Source organism: Centropristis striata, chromosome 7 (genome assembly GCF_030273125.1).
Source record: "Centropristis striata isolate RG_2023a ecotype Rhode Island chromosome 7, C.striata_1.0, whole genome shotgun sequence".
NCBI classification, from domain to species: Eukaryota; Metazoa; Chordata; class Actinopteri; order Perciformes; family Serranidae; genus Centropristis; species Centropristis striata.
The window spans coordinates 5,998,925-6,018,892 of record NC_081523.1 but is presented as its reverse complement, the minus strand read 5'-3'; the positions used below and the strand labels follow the sequence as shown (position 1 = coordinate 6,018,892).

General features: G+C 38.6%; 1 protein-coding gene across 2 annotated transcripts in view; it reads left to right on the top strand.

The window, feature by feature from the left end:
* Positions 1 to 19,968, top strand: part of znrf3 (zinc and ring finger 3) — a 102,863-nt gene that overhangs the window by 70,647 nt on the left and 12,248 nt on the right. For both annotated transcript variants that reach the window (XM_059336958.1, XM_059336957.1), the window contains exons 3-4: positions 14,518 to 14,592; positions 18,050 to 18,181. In XM_059336958.1, coding sequence (XP_059192941.1) covers positions 14,518 to 14,592; positions 18,050 to 18,181 — 207 coding nt within the window. The remainder of the gene's footprint in view (positions 1 to 14,517; positions 14,593 to 18,049; positions 18,182 to 19,968) is intronic.

The following is a 19,968-nucleotide window of genomic DNA, read 5'->3' as shown; positions in this document are numbered from 1 at the left end:
ACATCTTGACTGGAGAAAAATGTACAAATTTCCCTGTGAAATGTGGTAAAATAATGCTAATGCACTACTACTACTCCTCCTGAGCCCTGGGTATGATCTGGTTGAAGGTGTGTGGTTGTTGATGATAAAGATGGAGTAACAGAGATGATTTGATAGATAAGACAACAGTGAGGTGTGTTATTGGCGGCGTAGATGAATGAGGTAAACACACCTGAATATTGCACCATCATGCTTTGTTCAAATCCCTTTTACAGCCAGGGACGTTTCCTGCTTTCACGTTATCTTTATTGGGACACAATTAAAGGAAAAGAAGGGTGATTGGGTTGTTTGATGAAGAGATGAACTCGACCAGCAGTTCACCAAATTATTGATCAATGGTTTCTTGCCTTTAAGGGACAGTTTGGCTGTTTTTGTCTCTAATTCTAAAAACCTGAAAAAGTTTGTGAGTATCCTGCAGTTCTATGAGCTTGATGCTGATTTTGTCAGTTCAGGTGCTGCAGGGACTATGTTTTACCAATCGTGGTTCACCTATATCACGTTTGCATAACATTTGTCTATATTACAGCTTCAGCAGTGATAGATATCACTAAATAATTGTCAGTCTGTGTGAGGAAAGATTCCTCCTCCTTTTAAAGAAATCCTGGACCCAGTCTGCTTCTTCTGCAGTACTTTCTTTTATACACGTTTACCTACTGAAATGAAATAAACAACCAAAGGTGAAGTCCGTCTTCTCTGCACAGCAGCAGGTGGAGGTACAGTAAGAAAGGAAAAAAAACCTTGAAATGAGGGTTAGAGGGCCGAGTCCTGACCTGCTCTGCCTTGTTTGCCCAAGAGAAGAAAAAAAAAGATCTCAGGCAGCAGCAGGATAGAGTATTACAAGAGGCAACAACAGCAACTTGTCTTTCATGCAAGCAGGGACATGGTCTCCTAAAGCAGCTTCAAGGCAGAGAGAGATTAAAGAAGGACTGCAGAGGAATTAAGGGAAGGAGAGAAGTGGCCTCAGCTCCACTACTTTTGGATTAGAGCTCATGTTTAGCATCCTCGGGTTAACGGGACCACGAAAACTGCTGCGTTGCTGTTTTATTTTGTAGGAGTTCACGTCAGAGTCAGAGTTAAGCCTTTACTTTGTCGTTAAAGTTCCAGAAGGTGAAGTGATGTTAATGAATATGCATGTAGCTAAAATATATTCAACCTGTCAGTCATGTCAGCTTCTAACGGCAGGTGCACCTGTGTGTTTAAATCTTGGGGTTGCAGGTTTTTAAAAGACGGCTGTTTTTCTTCACACGAATAACCGCTACCTGAAGCATGTTTTAGACCGATACCGATACTGATTTAAGATGTGGGAAGTCCCTAATTACTGATATGGCAGCTGATTATAGTGAAAAATTACCTTAAAAGATAAAAAAGATACTTAGAAAGCAGCTTTCCCCAACAAATAACACCCTTTAATCATATTAAACATTTTTTAACACAGTGGTGGAATGTAACTAAAGTACAATTACTTTCAATTAAATTTTGAGGTACTTGTACTTCACTTGAGTATTTCCATTTTATGTAAGTTTATACTTCTACTCCACTACATTTTTAGGCAGATATTGTACTTCTCCACTAGATTTAGCTGACAGCTTTAGTTACTTTTCAGGTCGAGATTGAAAGTTAAATTTCAAACGAGTAGACATTTTTTAACAGTATATTAAGTAGTTAAAATATGCCCTGCCTTGAGAAAATTAAATTGCTTCTTATATAAATGCATCAATAATAATAATATAATTGGGGCTGCTGGAGGCAGTATCAAAATGACCAAAAAAAGACACAAAATTCCTTAAAAAAGACACAAAATGACCAAAAAAGACACAAAATTACCAAAAAAGACACAAAATTATTTGAAAAAGACACAAAATTACCAAAAGAAATACATACTGATACTGATACGTCCACTCGGATATATCTGTTGGGCTTTAATTTGACACTTTAAGCCGTTTCTTTCTAATTGTGTTCATTTCACAACTACATAGATTGTGTTCTTGGCTCTTACTGCTTCTAAAACTCTTTTAACCTACACTCTATTCTGCACCTGAACGCCTCATGTGTAGAGATGAAGGACTAAAGCTGCTGCTGCTGCAGAACATGACATAAAAGCCATAAAAGGACAAAAATAGAAACTCCCAGTGAAATATTAAAAGTCAAACCTGCTGTATGATTCAAACTAAGGCGGCTTTTGTTTAATTATTTCTTCCCCACAACTCTTAAACCCGTCTGACCGACTGTTTTCATATCCAACACCATCTACATACCCTCCAACGCTGAAGAAAAAACACTTAACATCTAATCAATTCTGTGCTGGGAGACTTGCAGCAGGCATAAATCTTGTGTTTCACTTGTCTTCACTTGCTCCCAAACGTTATCATCCCCCCTCTCCCCCCTTCGTTTTTACTTCTGACAGCTCTCATCTCGTGAAAAATATGGTAATTCAGAATTTTCTTTTTTTTAAAGATTATTTTTTTGGCATTTTACATGCTTTATTGTAAGTGAGAGACAGATAGAAAGGGGGTGACAGAGGGGAGGACATGCGGCAAAGGGAGCCCAGGCCGGACCCGAACCCGGCTCCACCACAGCGAGGACTGTAGCCTCTATACATGGGGCGCCTGTGTAACCCACTACGCTACAGACCACCCGTAATTCAGAATTTTCAACGCTTTGGAAAAGTTTCTTCCACCTTCAGGTGTTCCTTTGAGAGCTGAGAAAGAACATTTTTTTCTATCATAATTTCACATTTTTCTTTTTATTACAAGATGCCTCTAACTTCATGCTTCAAAAATCACACATGCATGAATTCTTGCTCGTAACTCTGTGTTCTCTGAAACAGATTCTCAGACTTTTTGACTGACAGAATCTCTAATAATCGAATGAATTCTTTTAGCCAGATATCACTAATCATTCCCAAACCAAGACGTCCTGTCACTTTCATCCAAACTAGTGATGGATGTTTGGAAGAAACCTGCCAACTCCAGCATCTATAACATTAATAATCAATTAATAGCTATTTTTTTATACATACTCCAGTATGTATAAAATCATGCATACATGGGCAAAATATAAGATATACAGTCATGGAAAAAATTATTAGACCACCCTTGTTTTCTCATTGCTTTCTTGTTAATCTTTACAGTTTAATCTCAGTTGAGTTAGTTTTATGATCTACAGGAAGTCTCTTTTTGCCCTTTCAAAATAAAAGCGTCCGCAATCAAAACAGGCTTTTGCATATTACTGTATATACAGTCATGGAAAAAAATATTGGACCACCCTTTTTCTTCAACTTAAAGTACATTTGTTTGGACAAATATAATGATAACAACAAAAATAGCTCATAAGAGTTTAATTTAAGAGCTGATATCTAGACATGGCCATGGTTTTTATGAGCTATTTTTGTTTGAACCATTAACCGGGTTCATACGGGTGCTTGAAATCCTGCTTAAATTTTAATGTTTGTATACTTTCAAGGTTTAAAAAGTGCTTGGATTTTGGATAAAGTGCTTGAAAATGCTTGAAATTATTACTGTATTTCTCATGCAGTGTGACTATAGATAATAACATGTTCAATTAAAAAAAATATAAATTGAATATTGAGATTAGCAAACTGTACTTTTGGTTGTTAAAACTGTAAAACCATCACTGTTGGTATGTGAAATTACCCCTTTTAGCATGTAAGTACTCATCTAAAACATGCAAACCGTTGTAATACTGGAAAAACCTGAAAAAATGGACCTTGAAAGTCTTTGAAAAATGCTTGAATTTGACCACTCAAAAAGCGTATGAACCTTCATTAATTATCCCCGTCCCTAGACAGAATAACTACAGATAATCTAATGGATTCTTTTTTCCAGATAGAGACTTCCTGTCACTTTGATCCAGACACTAGGTGGAGAAGAAGCACTTAAAAAGTAGTATTCTGGTCTCTGGCCGGAAAGCTTGTTTATTTTCCTGTGAATCACAAAGGGCCCGAGCCCAAAACCGGTAAGAAAACAACATGGGAGGGACGGAGAGGAAAAGTGGAGGAAATTTAATTAGCGGTTGTCCATTCCTCCGGCACCAGCGTTTGGTCTCTGCAGGGCAGAGCAGTGGGCAGCAGGAGGGGAGAGAAAACCAAAAGGCTTCTTGATTAGCGGCGGCCTGAGTCAATACGTTTGCATCTGTGTTTGTGCACGCCTGACGCCACGAGACATCAAACCGGGAGGAAAGAGACAGGAAATGCTGCATGTGGTGCACAACAAGCAAGACAAACATGTATATTTAGACGGAAAGATGTTTAAATTTCACTGGAACTTTGAGCCTCATCCATCATTTATATTTGTTTTATCTTATCTTCAAGAAACATGCATCAAAATACACGCGCTGGCAAAGGAAATGTCAACTCTGAAAACAGTCGGTTGCTTCATAAAAGCCGCAGTGTTTGCTCCGAAATCCTTCATCGCGGCCACATGATGACAAGTGTTTAAACGTCTCAGAATTATCTCTTTGTTATGTAACTTCGGTGGAGGCTTTTGTGTCAAAACAGCTTGTTTTTTTGTACCAAAAAAAAGTTTTATTGTGTTTTTCCTCTGACGATTATAGGTGCTTTTGCTTTAACCCTCCTGGTATGTTGCAAGAATATGAATAAACCCTCTGAACCTCTAAAAAAATATGTTATCTTTACAATAAATTGCCAAAAATACACTGTTTATTGTAGAAATAAACTATAAAAACAGGCATTATCATCAGAGTTTGAACTTTTCGACATCATCCTTGATCATCAGTTACAAACATTTGTTACAAAAAGTTACCAAAACAAAGCTTAAAATTGTTATATACCTGTCAAAATCACTTTATTCAACATGTCTCATTTAAAACGTCGCCAAAAATAAACCGTTTGCACTAACTAGATCCTGTTAAAAACATTAAATTCTGCTCCTCAGTGACACTGTGAAGACATGATTGATTCTGCTGAGACGAACAGTCATGTGACAAATATTCACAGAAAATCTGTTTACACAGAGCTGAGAGGAGGGGACAGGAAAGACAAATGGTCACATGACAAATATTCACTGAAAATCTGTTTACACAGAGCTGAGAGGAGAGGACAGGAAAGACGAACAGTCACGTGACAGATATTCACTGAAAATCTGTTTACACAGAGCTGAGGGGAGAGGACAGGAGAGGCTGTAAACAGGCAAATATCCACTGAAAATCTATCAGAACTGCAGGCTTCAGATGGTTAAATCTGGGGAAAAATGTATGAAGTCGAGCATCGATTCAGTGGCAACTTTTCAGTACTTTTCTGTACTTTCTGTAGGCCTATTTGTGGTTCAAACCTTTTTGTATTTCTTTTGTACAAAGGAAATATCAATGTGAACAGGAAGTGGATAAAAGAGACACTATAAATGGGTCTTATGATGTGGGAGCGCTCCCCGGTACACCTCACTCTCTGTCGACTCTTTAATGGGGCCGGCTCTTTGCCAAGGTCCACTGGCAGGCCCCTTCAGAGGTGCCCCCTCACACACACACACACACACACACACACACATTTTGATAGCACAATTCTCTTGTATAATTCTGGTTATGCAATGGTGGGTGAATGGCCACCCCACATTGTGCGCTGAGGCAGAGACAGAGTTGGAGGTGGGGGCTGCTGCTTGCTTGGGAAAGATGAGGTGAAGAAGAGGAAAAGAGGCATTGGCATGGATTGGTTTAGAAATGCATGGAGAGATTTTTAGCTTCAAAGAGCTGCTGGCTTGGAGCTGCATGGTGGTGGATGGTGGGAGAAGAATCATTGTATAAAACCTCAGGCTGATTCTCTGATCTGTTGTTTTTGTCCCGTGGAGAGCGCTGGTTTTTCCTCCAAAGCTGACATTACCACCTTTTTTTTTTCTTAAAAAAAGCCTTTTTTTAAATGCCAATCCAGCCTCTTGGTGAGAAACATCTCTCTCATAAAGGAGAGCAGAGCTACGGGGTGTTTTTTTGTCTCTTTTTGCAACTTTGTTTCCCATTTGGGGACTTAAACTGGTGGAAAGAAGATATTTCACCCATGGGAAGTGATTGTCCCCTCGGGGATGGAGACACAGTGGGACAGATCATCATTACATACTGTGTGTGTGTGTGTGTGTGTGTGTGTGTGTGTGTGTGTGTGTGTGTGTGTGTGTGTGTGTGTGTGGCTGGTCATGTACATGATGTACAGCACAGAGGCAGGTCAGGGATCAGTGTACCTGGGCGGGCCTTGTCATTGTCTGATAGTGAGGTCATTATATCCGCCCCAAATATCTCTCTCTCTTTTTCTCTCTCTCTCTCTGTGTGCAGTTTACCCACAAACCCCTTTGTTTCTCCATATTGGGACACTGTGCCAGAACCTAACCTATAGGCCCGGCTCAGCCCAGATTGAAAAGCATGTTTTCTTTAAGAAATGCTTGCCAAAAATACACCGTTTATCATAGAAATAAAGAAATAAAGAAGTATTTGAACTTTCCGACAGTCCTTGAATGGATCCTTGAAAGTTTCTATTAGAAGAAGTAACCAAAACGAATGTCAACATTGTGACATTTCTGTCAAAATCACTTTATTCTACATATTCTACAGCAGTACGAGAACCTTGACTTCATAAAAAAAAAAAGCTTAAAATTGGCAACATTTGGATATAAATAATCCAAAAACAAGATTATGAATCTGATCAGACTTTCAGTATTGGGACAAGGACTTTGATAATCATTAAGCCCATTCTACTGGGGATAAAAGGATAAATTGAGATATGATTGCCATCATAATGATACAATGTTAGAATATGTGTCTCTTAATTGGCAGCTGTTTGCTTATACGACTGCCACTAACAATTATTGTATTTATCGATTAATCCGTCCATTAATTTCTTGATCAAATGTTTGATCTATAAAATGTAAAATAAAAAAATTAAATTAAAAAAAATCCCAGCTTCTTAAAGTCCAAGGTGATGTTTTTAAATATCTTGTTTTGTAAATCTAAAAAAATGCAAATATTCAGTTTAATATGATTAAAAAAAAACTGAGAAAAGCAGGATTTTAGCACATTTGAGAGCCTGAAAACGGCTTTTTCTGCCGTTGTTGCAGCTTTATTTGCTCTACCTCTGTGACTTGTCTGTCTGTGTATCTGTGAGCATGTTTTGATGTTTTTCTTCCTTCTAGTGGGTAAAAAAAAATCAATAAAAGTAACTTTTTATCTCTCAAACTGAAGCTGACACTGGATGAACAGGCCGGCGTTCACTCTCTGACCCCACCTCTCATCTACAGTTTGATATTAATGGCAGTCACTGAGCTCACTGAGGGTTTCAAGTGATTCTTTCCCCTGTGTGTTTACGTTCGGTAAACTGTCCGTTTATATAAAGTGCGGCTGAACAGAGAGGAGCTCGAGGGGCTTCGCCGGCCTCCTGTCCTCCTCCGGTGAGACACACAAGTGGATTTTTATGTGCTTCGTAAACACGTTTCATTCTGCAGCTCTAGACGCGACTCGGCTTAAAATGTTCCAGCCGGTGGCTTAACAGCATTCAAATTAACATTAAACAGGAATACAGGATAGGTATTCATGACACTTGTGGGCATTTGGAAAAGTTTTGCATATGTAAATTCCATTTTATTCCAATTTTTAAAAAAAATGTTTGTCAGAGAAACTTCAACCTGTTTTTTTTCTTCTTTTTTTGTTTATGTTTTTGTTATTTCTGTCATTTTATCGTCAAAAATAAACCGTTTGTAATAACTAGATCCGGTTAATACATTAAATTCTGCTCCTCAGAGACACTGTGAAGACATGATTGATGCTGCTGAGACGAATCAATCATGTGACAAATATTCACTGAAAATCTGTTTACACAGAGCTGAGAGGAGAGGACAAGAGAGGCTGGAAACATGCAAATAGTTCAATATGTATGATATTTTTATAAGGCTCTAAACTGTCGACTTTTATGTTAAATCTCAACCTTAAAAGTCACTAAAGCTGTCAGCTAAATGTAGTGGAATAGAAGTATGAAGTTACATAAAATGGAAATACTCAGGTAAAGTACAAGTACCTCAAAATTGTACTTAAGTACAGTGCTTGAGTAAATGTACTTAGAGCATGGGTCTCAAACTCGCGGCCCGCGGGCCAATTGCGGCCCTCGTGACGATATTTTGTGGCCCCCACCTTGATATGAAAGTTTAATGTGAGTTTTATATGAATGGCACTTTACCGTGTTGTGTGTGGAAGGTCCCTTTAATTACTTTTTTTTGGTAATTTTGTGTCTTATTTTTTGGAAGTTTGTGTCTTTTTGTAATAATTTTGTGTCTTGTTTAGTAATTTTGTGTATTTTTTTAGTCATTTTGTGTCTTTTTTGGTCATTTTGTGTCTTTTTTTGTGTCATTTTGTGTCTTTTTATAGTACTTTCTTTCTTTCTTTTTCGGTCATTTTGATACTGCCTCCAGCAGCCCCCAGGTAATTTGAGTTTGATACCCCTGACTTAGAGATATTCCATGTGTTTAAAACTCAGTTTGCTTCTTTTTAAATATACAATTTAGGAGTAAAAAAAAAGTGTGGAACGAGTGGAACAGGATTCATGAAAAGCAGTAGTTGGCAGAGTGAAGCTCAACAGGGTTATGTGAGTTCAACTGTAAATGGTTTCAGGATATTGTTTATGTGGGAACAGGAAAGTCTTTCTGATTTTACTGCTGTCGTGACGCAGCAGGTAGCTTGACGAGGGTGTCAAACCAGTTGATTATAAGTCACGTAGCCAATACACGATTATGCAAGAATCTGTAAACAGAATACAATGTTATGACAGATTAACAGTCTGTCAGTGAAGTGCTAACATCAAACAGTAGGAGATCAGCGAGATGGTGAGTAATGTGCTGCATGAACAGGGGAAATGACTAAGTCTGTTCTAATGAAAATGTCAAGATAATACAGATGACTTCATGTGCAGAGAAAGTACAGTACGTGCAGGCGAATAGACGTCGTTTTCATCTCTCTCTCTCTCTTTCTTTCTGCACAAGCTTCCAATCAGATGACGCATAGCCACGTTGAGAACTTTGATTTTATTTTAGTTGAATGTAAATAATGTCTTGGCACACACACGGCTGCGCTGAGAGCGAACGAGAGAGCGAGCGAGGAAGGAAGGAGAGGAGAAAAAAAACAGAGGCGACCACATATAAGAAAATCCATGGGAGAAAAGTATGCCTTTATCTTTTAATAAACCGTAAAGCCAGGAGGCAACATGAAATTACAGCATAATAGCAGTGGAGAGTCTTCTGAAGACTTAATTGCCTTAATTATAGCAGTGCGGAGAAAGAGAGAGAGGGAAAGGAAAGCATGAAGAGGAGGAGGAAAGAAGAGAAGAAAGTAGAAAGAGGGAGTGATGTGATGTGATGGACGAGCTAGTGAGTGAGCCAGATGTTGCAGGTGTAATCCAGGTGTTTGTCTGTTTGCATATAGCTCTCTGCGTCCCATGCATATTTCATGAGCGTGCACATATTTACACATGCATTGTTTTGTTTTGTAGCTGCATGTCCCGGTGTGTTAATACGAGAAGCCTCTTTCTCCGTCCGTCCATGTGATGAAGTGAGTGCGACGCTGAGAAAAAGTCTCTTTCCAGACGAGTGAGAATTTCTCTCCCTCAGATCTTACAAGCTGGCAGGCTTACTTAGGGATGCTAAACATAGCTTTCATTTTCCTCTGTGTCTAGACTGGGTTCTCAGTACTTTCTGCTGCGTTTTTTTCCTTCACTCGGGGAAGATTGTACCCTAATTCTCATGCCTCGGAGCCAGCGGGAAGTTTGTTTAGCCAGCAGTATTGTGAAGTACCTGTGAATCTCCCCCACCGGCGTGCAGCTCAGGTTCAGAGTTGAGCTGATTTTTGCAGCACGGGTGACTGATCATGCAGCACCGTGTTTCAGCTCTGAGTGAAATATTAGCAGTGCATTAATTGAAGGAGACTGGAGATAACTTGCATACTTCTGATTGGTTCTTACTTTTCCTCTGAGGAATTTTATATCACGTACAAATGCTTCTTGCAGAAAAGATCTTCAGATTTTTCATCATGGATTTCTCATCAGGCACATGTGGATGTTTCAGCTATGAGAAAGAAGACAGTGTAAAAAAAATGACAGTAAAACACTGTTTGCATGAGAAATAGGCTGCAAAATTAAAAATTGCATATCACCGTAGTAGTCACTTACAATTACCCTAAATCAAGGTATAGTAGACAACTTTTGAAAAACTGTCAAACGCACAGTTTTATTGTAAAACTATACAATTTTTATGTAAAATTAATGGAGAAATACCATATTGTTACAAGGACACAATTACCCTAAAAATATAGGGACTTTTTAGTCTAAATTACCGTTTTTGCTGATATTTACATTTAAATTTACAGTAGAAAACCCACACACTGTAATATTTACAGTGTTTGCAAGTTTTTGCAACCTAAGCTGTCGCCATTTTACCGTTAATTAAACAGATTTTTGTTTTACAGTGTATAATTGACACACTTTTCCACAGAATTTCTTGTTCTTGATTACCTCTTCTCTTTCTGTTCCTCTCCACTTTCTTGCAATGTTGATAAAAGTGAAAAATAATTTGTCCTGTGATTTGGATCCGCTTCAAAATTGAATGTGTTCTTCCTTGTAACGCGCTACAACCGTCCATAAAGTTTCATGAAAGTTGAGTCGGTAGTTTCTCTGTAATCCTGCTGACAAACAGACAAACTGAGCCGAAAGCACCACCTCAGGTGAAGTTTATCACATATTTTTCTGTATCTGTTAAGTAACCAGTAAGTACAGCTGTCAGCTGAATGTTGTGAAGTTTAAAGTGGCATAAAGTGGAAATACTCAAAGATAAAGTGCCTCAAAAGTGTGAGGTATACAGTACAGAACTTGAGTTACTTTCCGCCATTTTTGTCTCCACTTTTTCCAAAAGCGTGTACATTTTTACCTACAGTTACAGATAAACAAGCTCAAACCTTAATGAACTGCTAATAAATAACTCTGATGGCTGAAAAAGGAAGATTTTAATTTAGTGTCTCTTTCATAGCAGCTATCGTCCTTGAAATACTGAACTTAAACTAATAAAATCTGCACGTCTTCACCTCGTCTTCAATCATGAATGAGAAGATGAAACGGCCTGATAAACCTAATGAACAGCTGTGTTGAGATTCCTGTCCGATCTCAGTGAAACTGCCATGAATGAGAATTATTCTTGAAAAGTTTTGCAGCAGAGAAACTGTCTCACAGGAGCACTGCCACTTGACATTCTGCAGCCACTAACAGGATTTCCTCTCCAAAGTGTTTAGTTTAAGCAACATGAAGTCTTGAGAATTGGAGAAATATATATGACGAGAGTCACAGAGCGAGGCTGTTCCTTTGGTGTCCGAGGTTGTAGTTTTTTATGGGCTCGGGAAGGAGATGTGTCATGTTTTTTAAGAGAGCCAGTTTGCCTGTGGGTGCATTTTTGTTGTCGTCAGGCAAGTCCCTGCACTGCAGCGCAGTGGAGATTCTTTAGGAGGGAGATCTCTTTCTTCTCAAAGCGTCTTACCAAGAGCTATTAATTATTAACTGGGAGAGCTAACATCAAAGGAGCAGACTTGTGCTGAATTAAATGGGGGCTGGAGCCTGGCAGTGTGGAGCTGAGAGAGAAACTGGGTGAGAGGGAAAAGCCGAGCGAGATTTCACTCCGCTCGCTTTTGAACTTTATTCCGAGTGCAGAAAAAGTGAAAGAAGAAAGAAAAAAGAAAAAAAGAGAGATGTTAGTTTATGTAAAGGAGGCAGGACGAAAGAGAAAGTTTGAAGAGCTCGTATTTATAGCGCGTCGCTGTTTTAATGTTTGGCTGTTTGACGAGGCTTTCAGGCGCTGCTGGGAAAGATCGAATCGGTTTGCAGGGTTAATTAGTCTTTAATGAGCTATGAAAGTCAGATTCATAAACATCTTGTCTGTGGATTAAAGCGAGGGGAGATCTAATTGAGACGTGGCTCACGCGCTTAAGATTCACGATGTGTTTATGTTTTTCCTCCGTCTGATTTAAGTGCGGTAACATACAGAATGCCACCCCTGATATCAAAGGCCTTTTGTTACATTACAGGCCTCTTTATTTCCTCCTGCTGGGACTTGTCCACCAGTCCCACCAGAGGAACCTGCAGCCAGCAAGACCCACGTACTGAGTGTTGCTGCTCAAATCAGACACATTCTCAAAAAAACCTGATTCTACAAGTCTCAAAAAGATCATTCACTAATCCTTCGTACAGCTTTCATTCAAATATATCTCACAAAGACGATATATTTAACTTCAAAACCCACCTGTTGCCAGCGGGTAGTAGAGTTAGACCAGGGGTCTCAAACTCAAATTATATATGTATATATATTTACATATATATATACTTAATTTTAAAAAATTTTCATATCTACAGTGCACCCTCTTACAAAGTGTTTTTTTTTTTTTTTTTTAATGAAACAAAAAAACTGGGAACAACACATCCCAAAAAATAATTAAAAAAAAATAAAATAATAATAAATAAATAGAAATAAATAAATACATATATTAAAAGAAACAAAAAACAGCAATAATTCTTATTATTATTAATAATAATAATAATAATAATAATGGCAAACAAACGAATTAAATCAGGTTGGATAAAGGCAGGTGGTTCTTACAAACAGGGTGAATTCTGTGCATAGTTACCAACATTATAACCATGGAACTTATTTTTTATATATATACTTTTTTAAAATTTTAATTTACCATTTTCATTGCTGCAGTGCACCCTCCTACAAAGTTTAATTTTTTTTTAAAAGAAGAAAAAACTGGAAACAACACACACAAAATAAATTAATAAAAATAAAAAATAAATGAATAAATATATTAAAAGAAACAAAAACAGCAATAATTATTAGTATTAATAACAATAATAATAATAATGGCAAACAAACAAATTAAATCAGGTTGGATAAAGGCAGGTAGTTCTTACAAACAGGTTGAATTATGCTCATTATTACCAACATTATAACCATGAATTCAACTGGAACTGCATGAATTTGCTGTGACTGAATATCTGAGACTAATTGAACCTCCCACCACTGAGCAGAAGTCTGGTTATCTCTCCAGTAGAGTTCATCAAGTTAACAAGTGGTTTTCAGTGTTGTGGAGGCAAAAAAAAGTGCAGAAACTTTCTCAACATCACAAGTGTGAGCGTCATTACCACAGAGATCAACAAAAGCCTCCCTCCACCACATACCCCCCCCCCCCAGTCCTCCGTCAGTGGCTGCTGACTAGAGCGATGACACTCTGCAGCCACTCGGCAGCCGAGTCACAGCGCTGTACATTGTCACTTTGATCTTCACCCCTCCTCTTCCCTCCAGTTATGAAGAGCGCTGGCACCAACCCAAGGGCACTTGATAATACCAGGATATGATCCCAGCCGCGCTATTTTAGATCATGTAGTGCAGACATCAAAACGTTGTCTAAATAGGGCGCCGTGAATCAAGCGGGGTGAGAACGGGTTGTCGGGGTGGGGAGGGGGGGAGCAGCAGTTAAGATAAAGGAACTTTTTTTTTTTTCCACACGAGAGGAAGCCAATTTGGATTCTGCGAGGAGATACTTGGGGTTCTGCAGATCCAAGCATTTCCTTTATCTCTTGCCTTTAGCAGAAGTCTTCAAAAGGCCTCGGTGCTGTGACTTTCCCTGCTCTCTCACATGAAAGCCGCTCACATTTCTCAGCAGTTGGAAATCCTTGATAACTTTATTCAACTTTCCCTGAGCGTGCACAGCAGATTTCAGTTCACACTCTCAGCCCGGCTGCATCACACGGAGCCGTGCATCGCTTTGAGCTTCTGTCATATTAACGTGCTGCAGATTTACGCACAATGACATCACTTGAAACGGAGACGTAGTCCATATGTGCAAAATGTTATCAAAGCCGTGTTTACATGTGTTCTGTCTCCTTTCTTATTGGGAAATTACTCATTCTAGCCACATGCTAATCAAGCATAGCTGCAGAAACTAGAAGATGTGACCTTTCAAATGAAGCTTCATAGATGCATTTTAGCCTCAACGTTCTTCTGTTATAAGCTTTTAGCTCATTTTTTTGGGTCTAATCTTCCCCTTAAACCTACCCTGACAGGTGGGTTTTAAGAGGTTCGTGTTCAAACTGAAACTTCTTTAAAGGTTTTACACAGCGTCCAAACTTCTTTACAATCCAGGTTGTATTTTTTGTGTGTCTGTTATTAAGAGTTCGATTCTGATTCTGGTGAATGCAAATATCTATTGTGTTCTTTCCTGCTTTGGAGGACAAAGAATACTCCATATGTGCAAATGTTATCAAAGCCTTGTTTACATGTGTTCTGTCTCCCTTTCTTATTGGCTCGTTCTGCATGTGACACTCAGGCAGAGATCTCCCTCTAGTGGCCTGAATTTGACTGTGAAAACCAGTGTGTGCATGCATCCATACACTCTTTTCTCTTTGCACGAAAAAAAAATGTCTAATGATTACTTTGTGTTTTGCAGGCAAAGAGAGCAGTGCAGCGGGGAGCCACGGCCGTCATCTTTGATGTGTCGGAGAATCCGGATGCCATCGACCAGGTTGGTACACACCTAGAATTACCCAGGCATTCACACACACACACACACACACACACACACACTCACTCACGTTTCAACAGCACTGAAACGGTCTAATCTGTCTCGGTCTGTTTGTGAAAAGACGCTCCGCTTTTCACTTGTGAAGAAAGCTCAGCGGCATGCCCTGCCCTTCTGACTGACTGTGTGTGTTTGTACAAACAATGATCCTTCTATCTTTAGTTCTGTTCAAAAGCATGTGGATCAGCCTCGCTTATTCAACCTCCCTGAGCCTTTGAGCTCTCTAACTTGTGTTTGGAGGAGTGCACGGCGCTGTGAGAGAGCCTGAAAATGGATAGCCGGCCTCAGCTTTCACTAGACCATGACCAAACTCTGTTGAGCTCATAATTGCACAGGTAGCACACATTACCTCATCCCCCGAGACCGTGGATCTGTGGATGTGTCTTTGAGTGGGACAGTGCAGTGAGAGCAAGTGCATTTCTCCTCACAGACACATTCCTGCTTCTTTTTTTTTGACTCTTTCTCGCTCCTGTTAAGAGGTAGAATACGTGAGTTGCTCCTTTGTCGCAAGAATTCTCCTTTGGTATTCATACTCGCCACGCCAGGTCTGGACTTGCAGGGTTTTTTTCTTTTTTCTTCTCCTCCTCGCCTCCTCTTCTCTGCCGCTGGGTCGTAAAGCGCGTAGCTGAGAGATAAAAGGGATTGCGCAGAAACCACATGAAAGGCAGCGCTGGGCGGCTGTGTTAAATTCCCCCGAGAGGCTTTTCCAGTCAGAGCGGCCCGATCAGCAGAGACAGGACCCACAAGGCCGAGGGGCAGGGAGGAGGAGCTTAGGGAGAATTAAGGTCCCGGGGCTGAAATTAGGAGAGAAGCTTTATGAAGTTATGTACTTGACCTCCTTTTAGTCTCAATTTATACTTTATGTGAGGCCAAGTGCTGCTGGTTGTGGCTGAAACACTTTTTTTTTGTTTTAAGGGGACAAGTTGAAGATTCTTTAACCCTCTGAAATCTTCAGCTACACTGCAAAAAAGCCAACTTGTATTTTTTGGCCTAAAACAGTGATTTAAGTTGGTAAAACTTGGAAATATAAATTATTGATATTTAGGGCAATAATGTAAGTTAGCACAACAAAGCAAGCCAGTTGTCTGCTCAAAAACAAGTTTGTGAGTTGTTGTTACTTATATCTTTAAGTTGGGGTTCACAACAAGGGACAATAGTTCTGCTAACTCTTATTTCTTTGTTGTGAAATTCGGTCATTAGCGAAAGCTAGCGGCTAACTGAAGCTAGCGGCTAACTGATGCTAGCGGCTAACTGATGCTAGCGGCTAACTGATGCTAGCGGCGCTGCTTGTTACAGCTACAAGAGTAGCCGTTAGCGTATCAATGCTAACTCAAAATTGTGGTCACAACATTAGCTGACATTTCATAGCGGCGTTGCAATCGTGCTAGAGAAATTCAGAGTTGAGCAAACTCAAAAACAAAACTTAAAATATTTAGTTTAGTTTTGAAATTTTGAGTTCACCCAACATTTCTTTTTTTGCAGTGTATTATGTCCGTTAAAAAATCTGTTAAAAAATCTTCACCATGCCATGTTGGTATCATTTTTTCAGCGTTACCTCACCTATATGTCCTGATAATTCATTTTTAACTTTGACTTACTCGATCAAAATGTTGAACCCAAAAGAAACTAAGGAAACGTAAAATCTGATCTTGAAAATTATGTTTCAAAACACAGAATTTTAATTATTGCAAATATGAAAACAGGTTGCAAATATAACATATAACAGGTAAAATGAGGATAATATGTAGTTCTATATTTTATACTAAATATATTTGACATTATCTCTGATTATTATCAAAAAAAAAATCTGGCATGTAGTTTCAAGCCAGAACTTTAGAGGGAAGCTGATGTAGAGACTCAATGTTGCTTCATTTTTATGTCTTCACGCCATGAAGAAGTAAGGTGAAGGTGTTTTCATGGACTCCAGAGGGTTAAAAGGTGTATTTGTCATCGTTTGGGAGAGCTCAGACTCTTGGTGGAGTCTTCTCTCAAAGCAGAGGATTCAAACCCAGAGATCAAAAGTTTCCGAGTCTATACTTTGAAACCAGAACATACAGTATTTCACTGGGGAACATGACGGCAGCAGAAGAAATAGAAATGCGAATATCCTCGGTATTTCCCCTGGGCTTTTCAAATTACAGATTCCAACCAGCAGACGAGGGCGAAGAGGAGGAGAGGAGGAGTAAAGGAGGATGTCAACTGACTCCAAAGCCAGAACTTACTCTTCATTGACTGTTTCCTTCGGCAAACTGCCACCACAGTTTCCACGTCTTGAGTGTAGAGGTCATTTTCTGTAGCTGCTAGAAGAGGAGTTCATGTCTTAGAGCTCAACTTTATGCTTCATTTTCCCTTAAAAATGAAGCTTTGTGTTCTCTGCATCACAAGTTTCATTGGTCGGTCAGTTTCTTTAATTAATAGAGACATCCGAGGCATTTTCAGCACTTTGTGTCAGTGCAAACCTTTCATATCTGGAGAGTTGACACCGTGTTTTGGATGAAAGCATCCAGCCTTTGATATCCTCATGAAGGCTTTTGTTCACGTTACGCAAAATATTAAAGACTTTTAATTGTTCTCAGAGAGCCTTTTCATGTTTTTGTACATGTTGCAGCCCTCGACTCCAGCTTTATTCAGCCTGGGACTTTTTAAAAAAGCAACATTTAACCTTTTCTTTACAAAGCTGAGGCAGCATCCACTTATTTCTGGGGAGTTTTTGTGTCACATGTGAATACTTTAAAGCATGGGTCACAAACTCGCCAATTGTGGCCCTCGTGACGATATTTTGTGGCCCCCACCTTGATATGAAAGTTTAATGTGAGTTTTATAGAAATGGCACTTTACCGTGTTGTGTGTGGAAGGTCCTTTAATTACTTTTTTTTTGTAATTGTGTGCCTTTTTTTAATAATTGTGGGGTTTTTAAAATAATTGTCTTTTTTTGTAATTTTGTGTCTTTATTGGTAATTGTGTGTCTTTTTGTAATCATTTTTGTTTCTTTTTTAGTAATTTTGTGTATTTTGTGGCGCCCACCTTGATATGAAAGTTTAATGTGAGTTTTATATGGATGGCACTTTACTGTGTTGTGTGTGGAAGGTCCCTTTAATTACTTTTTTTTGTAATTTCCTGTCTTTTTTAAATAATTCAGTGTCTTTTTTTAATAATTTAGTGTCTTTTTTTAAATAATTTGGTGTCTTTTTTAAATAATTTTGTGTATTTTTTAGTAATTTTGTTTATTTTTTTGGGTCAATTTGTGTCTTTTTTTGTATCTTTCTTTTTTTTTGTGTTTTTCTGAAATAATTGACAAAAAAATATTGAACTTTTTCATGATATTCTAATTTCTTGAGAGCCTGTATGTCATTTCTCAGTAGATCAGTGTCTGATGCAGCTTCCTCTCTGCTCTCTGCAGCTCAACCAGGTGGCTGAGGATCCTCTGAAGCGTCCGGTGGTTTACGTGAAGGGCAACGACGCCGTCAAGTTGATGAACATCGTCAACAAGCAGAAAGTGGCTCGCGCTCGGATACAACACAGACCACCGAGGGTAAGCACACATTTCAGATCATACAAACTCAGTTGATATGATGAATTTTGGACAAATAATGAAGCAGACAACAACTAAAACATCTCTCTGTCTGTGCATTTATATATTTTTTATATTTTATTGTTACTTTTAATCTAAGTCCTTTGCTATAAGTTTAAAGGTCCATTCTGACCTCCTGAGTGTGTAACAGTCAGCTTCAAGCCAGATACTCCTTGGAAAGTAATAAATTGATACTTTGGGATTTGTCAGAAAAGACAAAATTACCCAAAAAAGAATCAAATTGACCAAAAAAAGACACAAAATGACCAAAAAAAGACACAAATTGACCACAAAATGATGAAAAGAAAACACAATATGACCAAAAAAGACACAAAATGGCCAGGAAAGACACAAAATGACCCAAAAAAATAAAAAAGGACCAAAAAAAGGAAACAAAATGACCAAAAAAGACACAAATTGACCACAAAATGATTTTAAAAAAACACAAAATGACCAAAAAACACACAAAATGACTTAAAAAACACAAAATTACAAAAAAAAGGACACAAAATTATTTAAAAAAAGACACAAAAGTATTTAAAAAAAAGACACAAAATTATTAAAGCCACAAAATTATTTTTTAAAAAAGACACAAAATGACCAAAAAAAGACACAAAATTACCCCAAAAAGACACAAAATTACCAAAAAACACACAAAATTACCAAAAAGCCTAAAACACATGAACACTTTGACACAGTGGAGACAGAGCTGACTTCAAAAATGATTTGGCGACTGCCAGAAATCATCTCGCGACCCCAATTGGGGTCGGGACCCCCAGGTTGAGAACAGCTGATCTAAGGCCCATGTGAGGAAGATGAGGAAGAGGTGAACGTGTTTGTGAGGCCGAGGCTCCAAACAGCGCCGAGACGTTTCTAGATGTGAAGACAAACGAAAATTCCAGCTGTGAAATGTGACCCTGTCCTTTCTTCTGGGCGCTCCGCTGGCCCCCGAGGGCCGGCGACTCTCTTCGCAGCGCTGCGGGAGATTAATATCAGCCATTCAAAGAGCTGTTTGTTTGCTCTGAATATTTGATAAGAGGACCAGCACGCTTTGAGGTCGAATGACTTGACATAATGAAAGCCCGAGAGAAAGGAGCGTCCGATAAGAGACATTTTTCTGATGAAGAATAAAACAATCAGGCCATTCTCACAGAGCTCTGAGTCACTGTTTGGGTGCTGAACTTACTGGAAATCACCACCAAAGACGTCAAGTCGGCTCTTTTTCATGTCTTGAACTATAGATTAACTATTTTGATTGTCAGTTAATCCGCCTGTAATCCCCGTTGGTTAGTGGTTTAGTTTGTAAAATGTCAAAAGATAATGAAAAAAAGATCATCACGCTCTACCGAAAGCTAAGGTGACGCATTTAAACAGTCCAAAACCTTAAAATGTATTCAATTTACAGCGTTCATTTTTTTTTTTTAAATGCAAATCCTGCCATTTGAGAAACTGGAGCCACAAAACATTGGAATTAAGAATCTTTTTTTTTGTAAATCAGTTAATTGATTTATGATATATTGATAAAGTTAGGAATATACAAGCATGCTGCTTCTTCCTGCTTCATTTTAGACATGAAAAGTTAATTTATCTTGCTCATTGAATGCATGTTGTACATGTTCACACTTATTTATTGGTTATTTTTTATATGTACAATGTTAAAAATGTAGTATATTTAATCATTTCAGCTCTACGCCAGAATTGTCTCATTGTAAGAGACATAGTACTGAGCTGAGTAAACTACAACCGTG